Here is an 11,651-nt window from a genome sequence, read left to right as displayed (position 1 = left end):
CCACAGTCCCCCAGCTTCCTAATGAGAATGGGGTGAGAGACAGTATCAAAAGCCTTCCTGAAGTCTAGGAAAACTATATCCACTGCCACCCCTGCATCCAATGATTTAGTGACCTGGTCGTAAAAGGCCACCAGGTTGGTCTGACAGGATGTATCACATGGCTGCAGGCAATGCAGTTTTCCTGCAGCCTCCACCCTGCAGGACTGCAGAAATTGCACAGCTCAGGAGAATACCTGGGCCTAGGCCAGTGTACCCTTGCTAGTCTAGTCCTGGCTCTACTGAGGCACTTCTGTGTGGTATGGCATACCCCTCCTGTGCTGTGCTCTAAGGCTCCCCTACAGCTGAGCCCATGCACCTCTGTCCTGCACTACAGCCCACTCCACCATTCCAGTCCTACCTCATGCCATAAATCCCCTGTGCACCTCAGCCTTGAAGCAGAACCTGCACGAGTCCTGACATCATTTACGCATGCATGCAGCACGCTGCTCCAGTCCTGGTTTCCCCATGGCCTCTCCAAAGCACCTAAATTCGCTCTCTGCTGATACAGCCCAATCAGTTCCTCTCAAGCCCATTGCTGCACCAGTGCATAGCAGTCCTAACCTACAGCTCTGCCTCCATTTCCAGCATGCACAGCTCTGCCAGTGTCTCTCAGCACCCTCTGCTCTTCCAGCGCGGGGGTTCCTGAGAGCAGAGACAGATAGTTGCCTGTACCTCATTCAGCATGGGTTTGATGCTCCTACCTCTTGAGCTCAGGGCACTATCTTCACCATGACAGGAGCTGTGCCTGGCTTTCGCATCCCACTGATGCCCATGGAGAGCAGACCAACCCTGCACTCGAGAGTTCACACAAGAGAGCCAGGAGGACTCGCAGGGTTTGAAGTTGTGGCAGGCCCAGGCACAGGGCTGCACTGAATTGGTTTGTTTGGGCTGTGTCGGGATACTGAGCTGACCCCCGTCCCAAGTCCTTCACAGCAGATAAACCAGTGGGAACAACAGGCTCACACAAGGACTCCCTGGGTAAACAATGCATTGTGGCCTCCAAGACTGGGGCCTTTCCCTCTCTCTGGCACTGCTCTGGAAAACAGTGGAAACTGTTCTGGAAACAAAGGAAAAGTTACCCCCTGGCATCTCACCATGTGGGGTATCACCTGAAAGAGACCCCAGCCCAGTGCCCACCAAAATCAGTGGAAAAGATCCTGTGATTTCAGTGAGCTATGGATCAGCCCCACCAGGTTAAAAAAACCCATCTCCTCTCAGCAGGCTGCTGCCCTGCTCTGTCCACAGGAGGAGCCCAACAGAGCCAGGGGGCTTGGCTGCACAGCACAGCACAGCACCCACCCCCCACTGCACTGGCCTTGCCGTGTGTGTACTGGGGACAAGCCAGGAGGCAGAAGTGGGGGCTTGCTCCCATGATATGCCAGCCAGTGGGCAAAGGCATGGCTCCCTGTGCCACACAGCTAATAACCCAGCTGGTTTCTCACAGCAGACACAGCATTTGGGCTCCAGGTAACTAATGACCACCACAGACACCACCGCATTCACCTGTTGTAGTTTTATTTCCCCATGCAAGCAGCAGGGCTCCTGGGCAATGACAGTGATCCCTGACATTTCCCTAGAGCCTGCGAAGCCCAGCGCACCTATCTACTTCAGCTCTAGATCCTACTTAGTGTGATGGGTGAAAACACAGGAGAAAGGGTGGCGCCTCTGACTCCCACCTCCTTCCGGTCTCGGCTTCGTTCCCTCGGCCGTGGCAGGGCTTTCCAAGTCCCAGCTCCCCCAACAATCAAGTCCTGATGATCCACCCACGTTCCACCTTCTCAACCTCTGTGGAGAGGGTGCTGGCTCTCAAGGGCTGTGGTCAGCGGGGTCTCAGGGGTATCGCTCTCAGCATCTTGCTGGTTCATGAAAACTTCTGTCTGTTGTTTCTGCATGGTGGGATCAGCCTCTCCAGCCAGCTGCACAGGCTATTTCCAGTGAGTGAGACATGGCAGCAAGCCCTTCAAGGCAGCAATACACCCATGAGCCGAGCTTCCAAGGAGGAAGGAGTGCCCTCCTCCTCCCCCTCATGCCTCAGCTATCGACAGGAGCACTTGCATGCAGCTACCACCGGGTAAGGGATCTGTCTCCAGGTGCACTGCTGGATAACTCTGGATGTGCTCATGCCTGGGTCCCTGCTTGCCCAGCAATGCCAGACCAGAAGCTTGATGTGGGTGAACTGGGCAGGGTGGCAGGTCATGCCTGGCGGCCAGGAGCAGCGAGTGTGGGAGGCATCGCACTCTGTGCGGCGCACCCACCGTGGCCAGAAGACAGGCCCCAGGTCCACCCAGGACGAGGTCAGGTGACAAGTGGCGCTGTCCACCAGCCACTGGCGGAGGTGGTGGGTGATGGCTTGGCTCAGGTTGCCTGGCAGCCCCTCCTCTGAGACCGGCAGAAGGGGGAACTCCAAATCCTCTGCTGCCTGCAGCAACTTTCTCCGGTAGCGGCTGGTGCCATCAGCCAGGTCCTGGCTAAGGGTGCCCAGCTCCTCCAGGCTGGTGTTGCGGCCTCGTGGGTCTTCCGGGGACATCCAGAAGGGGTCGTAGGAGGAGCCCAGCAGCTTCAGCAGGCGGGGGGCCCTGAGATGCTTGGGCTTGGGGGTATAGTGGTAGTCGTCAGGGGCGAGGGACAGGCTATATGGCCTCACGTGGGCAGACGGCTTGCTTCGGATGAGGTAGACATCAGAGTTGTGGGAGGATGTCTCACTGGTCTTCTCTGGTGGCAGGGGGTTCTCGCTAAGGAAGAGCTCTCCCTCCTGGGAAAGGAAGGATGCTCCAGAGGACAGAGACCCTTGGGCCACTGTCCCTGGCAACAGAAGGCAGAGGAGCCATGCTCTGACCTCCATGATGGGCGCAGCTCTGCAGGTCTCCTCTTGAGTGTCTTGTGCTGCAGGCTCACATTTGTAGTCCCCTCCCTCTGGTTATCACTGGATCCCTTTGGCCAAGAGAAATCCTTCCCCTTTACCCTAGTTACAGGCTGATACTAGATGCTGCTGCAGCCCACAGAGACACAACCATCAGCCAACTATTCAGAGGGAAACCCCCATCCCCCTGGGTGGGGGGGCATAGCTCAGTATTGTGTGGGCAGCAGGAGCTGCTGACTGCAGCAGTTGTAGCTGGGGGTGCAAGGGCAGTGTTTGCTGGGTGTCAGGAGTAAAGATATTTTTTGCTGGCTGTAGAGGTGTAGCTGGTGCTGCTGGGGTTTCTTGGTGTTGTGGGTGCTGGTAGACCTTGCAAGGGAAGGTGCCACTGGGGAAGTAATGAACACTGAGGTACAATGATACCCATTTGGTGCACAAAGGACTGCAGAGGCTGTACAGATTGTAGGGAGCAGTGGCTGCCATTAGGCAAGGAAGGGAGGTGTTGCTAGATCCAGCAGGAGATGCAGGGGCTGCTACTGGAGTGTAATGTCCAGTGTTAGACACAATGCAGGATATAGCCACTGTTGCTGGGGGTCGGGGTACCATTGCTCTTGGAGTTGGCAGAACAGAGAGCAGTGAGGGGTGTGAGGGAGAGACTTCAAAGCCAGGAGCCATGTGTCATGTGTTTGAATAGCTGGCTGCTGCCTCCATGCAGCACTGATCCTGCCGTCTGGGGTAGCTCCTTCCCTTCTGAATCTTTATGGGATGCATCAGCTCAGCAACACAGCCCAGACTGGAGCCTGGGGGGAAGGGGCAGGGGTGGTGAGTGGAGGTGGGGGAGATACTCGTACATGCTTTTTCTCCTTCTCCACACTTCAGTCTCCCAGCCCAGTGTTTCAGGCTGTGGGGTGGAAGAAGCCGTGCCTGAAAGAGACATGGGTTCCCTTTCCTCTGAAGCCCTGCTGGAGAGCCAGCCGCCAAGTACAACTCACCTGAGCTGTTCCTTGACAAGGCCACCAGCCTGCAAACAATCCCATTCCCATGGCAACATGAGTACTGGGTTCACTGCAACAAAGGAGCCAGCCTGTGGGTCCCTTTATCTCTCTCTTTTGCTGCAGTAGAGTTTAACTATATGCATTTAACTGGCCTCTACACAGCCATTGCCCTCCCCCTCCCTACCTACCCCCTCTTGCGGCTGGCATAGAGCTGTGGTGTGCCTGGGATCATATTGTTCATGGCATGCTGGCCTGTGTTTTCACCCCCACCCCACCCCTTCTCAAGCCCCATACATCTCCCCTCCCAAAGGGCACAGCAACTCCTGCTGGGGAAGGCACAGCCACAGCCTCCCTTTGGCTCTTCCAACCTCACAGTCACCAGATGACCAAATCCAGAGCCCAGCCTGTGTGTCTGGCTGTCCCCAGGCAGTGTGATCTCCTCCATGGAGGAGCCTCTTGCCTCCCAGGATCCCCCTATCATGGTGCCACAGCTCCTTCTTCTTGGGGACAGCAAAGCTGAACAGCCGGGGGGGGAACACCTCCTCTAGGGGAAAATCTTCTGCATCTCCGTCTTTCCCAAGGTCAGTTGCCATCATGTGAGGAACAGAAAGCTGGTCTGTGACCTGGGCTTCTACACATGGCAGGAATGAAAACAGCTTGCAACTCTGTTGTCTGGGGAGCTCAGTCTCTGCATCACAGTGATCACGAGTGGGAATGGGTCGGAAGGCTGATTAGGGTTGCTGGTGCGCTAGTATTTCCTATCAGTGCTATGTTAGAAACAGGTCTTCATGGAGCTCAGCAGGGTCTGTAGGAATCTGTGTCCCATTCCTTCCTTCTGCTCTTACCAAGCTATCGAAGCCATTACCCTCTGCAGTGCCCACCCCGCATCCTGTCAGGCATCTTCTACAAGGACGAGGAGCTGATGGACCCAGAGAGAAAGACTGGGTAGAGGGGGGTTAACTCCAAATCCAACCTCAAGGAAAAAAAAAAAGATCAATGGGCTCAGAAAGCAAGAGCAGAGAAGAGAGGAAAGCAGAGACCAGGGCAGAGCAATGTGCTGAGCACAGGCAAGAGGCAGAGAGGCAGCGGGAGAAACACTGCTCCTTCAAACTCAGAGTTTTCTGCATCCCTGACTGAGGGACAGGCAGGAAGGGAGAGGGGCACAGCAGCAGTCTGGGATTGTTTCTTCCATGCTCTTGTCTCCTCGCTGGTGCTGCCCAGGTTGGGCTGAGGGTTTCTCTGGAGTGAGGCACACAGCCCTGAGCAATCTTCCTCGCTAAGGTGAGTCCAGCTTTTCTGAAGGGAGGGGAGGGCAGGGCTCTATTGGCAGGGTGGGGAGGCAGTGGCTGGAGAAGGGCAGAGGCCTCCCTTTCCCCAGCCGCCCCACTCCTGCCCAGCCAGACCTCTCTCACTGTCATGCAAAGGAGACTCGGTGGGTGAGACCTCCATGGACAGCCCCTTGGGGTGGGATAGGGGGCACCCAGAGTCAGCAGTGCAGAGATGGTCTCTGGGGGTGTTAGGCAGGAGAGCTAGGCCCATCCCACATGGGGCAGAGGGGACCCTGTGGGTGACAGGTGCAGCAACAGTCCCTTCTCGCTCTGGGACAAGAGGGACATCAGAGCCAGCAATGCAGAGACAGTCTCCTGGCATGTCCCAGTGAGGATTCGGGGAAGACGGATGAAAGACATGATCCCTTCAAGGTAAGGTCAGGAGAGGACTTGGGACTGAGGGGTTTGTGATACCCGTAAGGGAGTTAATCAGGTCTCAGCTGTTGCTAGGTAACAGCATCCTTCTCTCAGGATTATTTCACTGGCACTTTGCTCCAAGGATATAATAATAATGAGAACTGCTGTTACAAGAGATGATGCCCATGCATCAGTGGCTAAGTGCTCTGTTACTCAATGTCCTGCTTGAGACAGGGGTCTAGGTGAGGCTCTGGAAGCCATCAGAATACTAGAGGGTACTCACTGCTTGTGCAGTTTAATTAAGCTTCTTAATGATTAATGCTTTGCATTCCTGTACTGCTCTGGGGTCTGGGCACTTTATGTATACACGTAGTGAAAGTCAGTCCTTGCCCCAGAGATCTCACAAGTGAACTAGAAGAGTGGGGAGGGGGAGAGGGGAGGGAAGAGAAACAGAGGCACAGAGCAGTGAAGTGACTCACACGAGGTAGAACCCAAGGCACAAAAAGCATTCCCACTGCCTTCCCCATGAGCCCAAGAACTGGGCTCTTTTTCTCTGATTCACCTCTACGGGGCCATACGATTATTATTTCAAACGTAGCAGAGGCAGCCTGCTCCCTGGCATGGGACAGAATGACCTCAAGGACGTGGCTTCTGCCTGGAAAAAAAATAGGGTTTGGGGCTGAGGAAATGGGGAGGACTGTCTCAGGGTGGGACAGGGCAGAGGGAGCCAGGACTGCCAGGTGTTACTTTTGATGTTGGTAGCCATGTATACTATATCAGTGGCTCTCAGTCTTTTTTGTACCAGGACCCATTTGTAAACATCGACGGCCAGTCCCGGCCCAGTGCCCCTTACTCCTGACCTGCTGCTCCCAGGCCCCAGTGTGTGGAGCAAGGCATGGGTGTGTGGCGAGTGGGGTCCCCAAGCAGCCCCTTGCAGGCTGGAACTCCACCAGCCTGCAAGGGAAAAGCCACAGCTTCCCACTTTTTTCCTTTAATGGAGAATCCATTTTTAAAGTTTGTTCGTGACCATTTCATATATTCTTGGGACCCACTTCTGGGCCGTGACCCACAGGCTGAGAAATGCTGTACTAGTATCAGCGTAAAAGCCTTCCCCTCTGGGGTAGTATAGCCCCTTGGCCAACAGACCTCCCAGCCATTGGCCTTGATTAGGAGTTGGATTCCTCTCCCCCCACCCCAACCTTCCCTCCAGTCTCCGCTGTGCTCAGGCAAGTGAAAGCAGAGATTAAAACTCACCCAAACAAGAAATCCCAAGAGGGTTAATGGCTTTGGGAATGCAGTGAAACAAAGAGGGTCAAGTGGTGCCTGGCAGAGGCTCCTTCTAGGGGCTGGCGCCAGAGCTGGTACTGACGCCCTGCAGCTTTAACTGATGGGGAAAGAGGGACTCTGCACATTCAGGGGCTGCCAGAGACCGAGAGCCAAGCAAATCCTGACTGGCTGATCCCAGCACCTCTCCTGCCAGCTACGTCACTGTGGATGGAGGAGTTCTGCACCGCTGGATGCCGTCATTACTGATATCCAAGGGAAGATTGGACCAGGGAGAGGGAAGTGCATCAGTCAGAGACCTTAATGTGACCTCTCATTTTTGGTACAGCAGCTTAGCACCCATTGCTGGGCTCCTGTGGGATAGTGCCCACCTTTTGTGGTCTCCCCCACCACCAAAGTCTAGATGCCCAAATACCACTCCACCTCAGGCACCTCCCTTAAGGTGTCATTATGCCGATCCCAGCTGTTGTAGTATCAATGTGAAACCATGTAGAGCATCTTAGCCAGCTTCCTCTCCACTTCTGATCCAGGTCTCACCACCACCCAGTACCTACAATACCCCCAAATGTGCCTCCAACTTCTGTCAGGCAGTGGTAAATCCCTTGCTTCTAGGGACACTCCTTTATATGGAGCAGGAGCCAGGAGATGGAGCCAAAGCACAGCTTTCCAAGTGGGGAGTGGGAAAACTGCTATGAAATTCAACCCTGACATAGACCATGGCCACTGGAGTCAAACAGGACCATGCAGAGGGAATCAGGAACAGGGCTCTGGAGGATGGCTCAATGGAAGTAGGATGTTGGGCTCTTGGAACAGAAGGGATTTTTGCAGCTACATAGGTCTAAAGTCACCACTGCCCATAGTATAACATAGGTAAGACTCACACTGGGGTCTCTCACACCCAGAGGCCCATAGACAGTACCCTATTCAGTGAGGCATTAAAAGAGCCACCCCTGAGTAGGAACCAAGTTGACCCTAGGCACAGTGGCTTTCTTTGAGAGGAGTTTGTGTATCTCGTACCTTTGATGGGCATGCCTGAGATGTACCATGAGTACAGGGGAACCTGCCATTTGTCTCTTTTCACTGTCTTGCCAGGCTCATGCTCTCTGACGAGGAGATGCCTGGCAGCTGGAACACCTCCTCCTCCTCCAGCAGCCTGGAGATGCGTGCTGCAGGCATCATTGTGCCTGTGGTCTTTTCCCTCATCTTCATCCTGGGCACCGTGGGGAATGGGCTAGTGCTGGCTGTACTGCTGCGCAATGGCCAGGTGAAGTACAACACCACCAATCTCTTCATCCTCAACTTGGCCATGGCAGACCTCTGTTTCATCATCTGCTGCGTCCCCTTCCAAGCCACCATCTACACACTGGACGGGTGGCTCTTTGGCCCTTTTGCCTGCAAAGCGGTGCACTTCCTCATCTACTTCACCATGTATGCTAGCAGCTTCACCTTAGCCGCTGTCTCTGTTGACAGGCAAGTGTCCTCACTGTGTCCCCACTTGCCCTGCCTGGAAGCTTCTTCATTGAATTTGAGGGACTTTCTTAACACAAGCCACCTAGGACACCCACCTGGTGTTCATCCACTGGGTCTATCTATCATTCCTGTCCTTTCCTGATCTGGTGACAGGGACTGTGCAGCACCATACATCCTCCCTTACCCTCCACACCTACCTCAGCAGATCCACCATGATCAGTCCTACAGGCCTCCATCTCCCTCCACTCATTCCCTTCTCTGCTAAGTGGCAGAAATCCCCTCCCTTCCCCAGTTCCAACTGGATGTCTGTCTTTATCTCCCCCCCCCATTTTTCTTTTCTCTCCTCCTCCATTCTCTGCTATTCCTTGTCTCACCTCCACCCCACATACATACATCCCAATAAGCTTTCCCTCAGTCTGATAACCCAAGCCTTTTCCTACCTCCCTGGGGACAGGGTGGTTTGCTCTTCCAAACAGAAATGATCTGAGATTGGGTTTTTGTGCTCTCCAAGGGGTATGCAATACTCAGTCAGGGCATGATGTCACAGGGCAGCAGCCAGGAAACAAGAAACCCTCCAGGGGCTGGATAGAGGAAGATCCAGGTGTCCAATAGGAGATGGAAGGACAGGGATGAAGAGTGCTTAGGATGGAAGGAAGATCAGATGGTTTAGGTGGTCCTGAGTATTGGGTAAATTAGTTGTAATCCTCCTTTTCTAGGGCAGAGGAGGGGAGACAGCAGGAGGCCCTGGTGGAGTTGGCATTCTCAGAAGGGGGATGCACAGAACAGCATGGAAGTGGTAGCTTGCTTATTTGCTTTCTCTTCGGTTTCATGTAAATGTCGCCCCTGCCCCACAGATACTTGGCCATCCGCTACCCACTGAAATCCCGGGACCTTCGCACCTCCAGGAATGCAGGAGTTGCCATTGTGGTGATCTGGACTCTATCAGTATTTTTTGCGGGCCCCTACCTCAGCTACTACCAGATAGTTCATTACCAGGGCATGCCTCTCTGTGTCCCCATCTGGGAAGACCAACACCGTAAGATCTTGGACATCCTCACCTTCGTGTTTGGGTACCTCCTGCCTGTGGTGGTTGTGAGCCTGGCCTATGCCAGGACTATCAAGTTCCTGTGGACCTCTGTAGATCCCATTGAGAGGATCTCAGAGTCTCGTAAAGCCAAACGCAAAGTCACAAAGATGATTGTGGCTGTGGCCATCCTCTTCTGCCTCTGCTGGATGCCTCACCATCTAGTCATCCTGTGCTTTTGGTTTGGCCACTTCCCCTTCAACCGAGCTACCTATGCCTGCCGCCTGGCCTCCCACTGCCTTTCATATGCCAACTCCTGCCTCAACCCCATCGTCTATGCCCTCATCTCCAAGCATTTCCGAAAGAGGTTCAAGCAAGTCTTCACCTGCCTTCTCTTTCAGAAGAAGAACAGGAAGAAGAAGAGAGCCAGCAACAAAGTCCATGTGGCCAGTGGTTTACCCAACCATGTTGCAGGTTTCTCTGGAAGGAACACAGAGGTCACCCAGATCCAGGAGGAGAATGCCAGGTACTGCCAAGGCCTGCTGCAGAGAGATGCTGAAGGCACCCAACTCCCTGAGGCCTGGACGCATCATTTACCAAACACTGTACAGAGAAGACTGCTGGATGAAAAAAGCTCTACAACAACTAGCAACCCATTGCCCACAACCCCGCCAGAGAGGACTCAGGATCTTCTGACTGTCCACTGCAGATGATATCAATGAAAGAGAGAAGCTCTTTGTCCAGTGAATGAACCCCTACTTTGGTCTTGAAAAGATGAAATGATATGTCAGTGGAAACTGAACTCATCTCTGTGATCCTGAATACAGCCAAACTGCCAAGAGTGTCTGTCAATCTTACCAAGGTCTGTTGTGGCTCCCTTATGAATGCTGCACTCCCATCTGTCTACCCACACCATTTCTGTGGGAGAAGTGGAATCTGCCAATGAAAACTCAAAGCATCAGTGCCTACAGATAGATTAATAAAGGATATGATAGAACAAGGCTCACCTGGATGACTGGTGCTACCCATGGATACTGTATTGACCATATGAGGCAGGGAGAACAGAAAACAAGAAGTTTGCCACCATGTAAGACACTCTAGTATATATATATGAGATATGATATGATATATGATATGATATAGTGCAAAGCCCTGCATGCATACTGGACCTCAGTGGATCTGAGCTTCCCAGCTCAGATTAACTGGATCCTCAACAACCCCTCTATAATCCTCATGTGCATGTTTTCAGTACTCACAGGTACCTAGGTGTTATTCTTGCTGTACACAGTTAAGTCTACATTTTCAAACATACCCACTCATGTTGACTGTGACCCTGGTGCCTTAGGAATCCCCAAACTGAGGTAATCAAAATTAGTACATGCTACTAGAAAATATAGCCTCTTGTGCATACATCAGAGCACTAGTGTGAGTGGGGCTAGTGGTTGTATGTTTAAAGAAGGTTAGTGCTTTTGTTTGGGGTAGGGATGGGGATGGGATACGTGTGTGTGTGTGTGTGTGTGTGTGTGTGTGTGTGTATGAGAGAGAGAGACACACACAGAGGGTATGCCTACACAAGATGCTTTACTGCGCAGTAGATTAGTGTGTAGTAAAGCATCACTGTCTACATGTAGTTTAGTAGTAAACTAACTGCACAGTAGTACATGTGAAGATGCTGATCTTGTTTAAGATTGACAAATTTGTTCCTGGTCAGCCTCAACACCAGGGGGCTACAGAGAATGGGTAACTCCCCCAGTCCTGTCACTGCTCAGCTCCCAGCTCCCGCCAGGAGCCAAGAAGCACCAGGACTGGGTAGCTCTCTCCCCAGTCCTGCCCCAGTGCTACCCAGCTCCCCACAGGAGCTGGAGCTGAGCACCACCAGGAATGAGGAGCTCTCTGCTTCCCTGACCAGCTGGGAGCTAGCCAGGAGCTGTCCTACTTCTGGGGCAGCTTCCAGCCAGCCCCAGCTGGACAGGGAAATCCTCAAGCAGCCAGGGGCTAGTTGGGAGCTGCCCCAGAAGCAGGACAGCTCCTGGCCAGCCCCTGGCTGTGGGAGGAAACCACAGTGGGCAGAAGGCTTGTCCCCATGTGCATGGAGCCAGGAGAGCTCTGCAGTGGCAGCTGTTTCCTGGCCCCCTGAACATCAGGACCCCTCCAGAGGTGCACAGGGCCAGGAGACAGCTACTGGAGCTACTGCAGAGCTCTCCTCACCCTGAGTGCATTGCCCCCACTCCCCCTTCTAGCCCCCAGGCTAGCATCCCCGGGGAGCCTGGAGCTCCCTCTGGGTGCTGTGGGGGGGT

The 11,651-nt window shown here is 53.7% G+C and overlaps 2 protein-coding genes across 2 annotated transcripts; one reads left to right on the top strand and one right to left on the bottom strand.

Annotated features, from left to right (window-relative positions):
- Positions 1-1,537: 1,537 nt before the first annotated feature.
- Positions 1,538-3,939, bottom strand: LOC109296029 (noggin-like). The gene has a single exon (XM_019515236.1). The coding sequence runs from the start codon at positions 2,879-2,881 to the stop codon at positions 2,075-2,077; it is 807 nt and encodes a 268-aa protein (XP_019370781.1). The 5' UTR covers positions 2,882-3,939; the 3' UTR covers positions 1,538-2,074.
- Positions 3,940-4,476: 537 nt separating this feature from the next.
- GALR3 (galanin receptor 3) lies at positions 4,477-10,897 on the top strand. The gene is made up of 3 exons (XM_019515235.1): positions 4,477-5,172; positions 7,953-8,330; positions 9,185-10,897. The coding sequence occupies exons 2-3, from the start codon at positions 7,957-7,959 to the stop codon at positions 10,065-10,067; spliced, it is 1,257 nt and encodes a 418-aa protein (XP_019370780.1). The 5' UTR covers positions 4,477-5,172; positions 7,953-7,956; the 3' UTR covers positions 10,068-10,897.
- The last annotated feature ends 754 nt before the right edge of the window (positions 10,898-11,651 follow it).

This window comes from Gavialis gangeticus, unplaced genomic scaffold, assembly GCF_001723915.1.
Source record: "Gavialis gangeticus isolate Ggan-Ray unplaced genomic scaffold, GavGan_comp1, whole genome shotgun sequence".
Classification (NCBI taxonomy): domain Eukaryota; kingdom Metazoa; phylum Chordata; order Crocodylia; family Gavialidae; genus Gavialis; species Gavialis gangeticus.
This window is presented reverse-complemented; position numbering and strand designations above follow the sequence as displayed.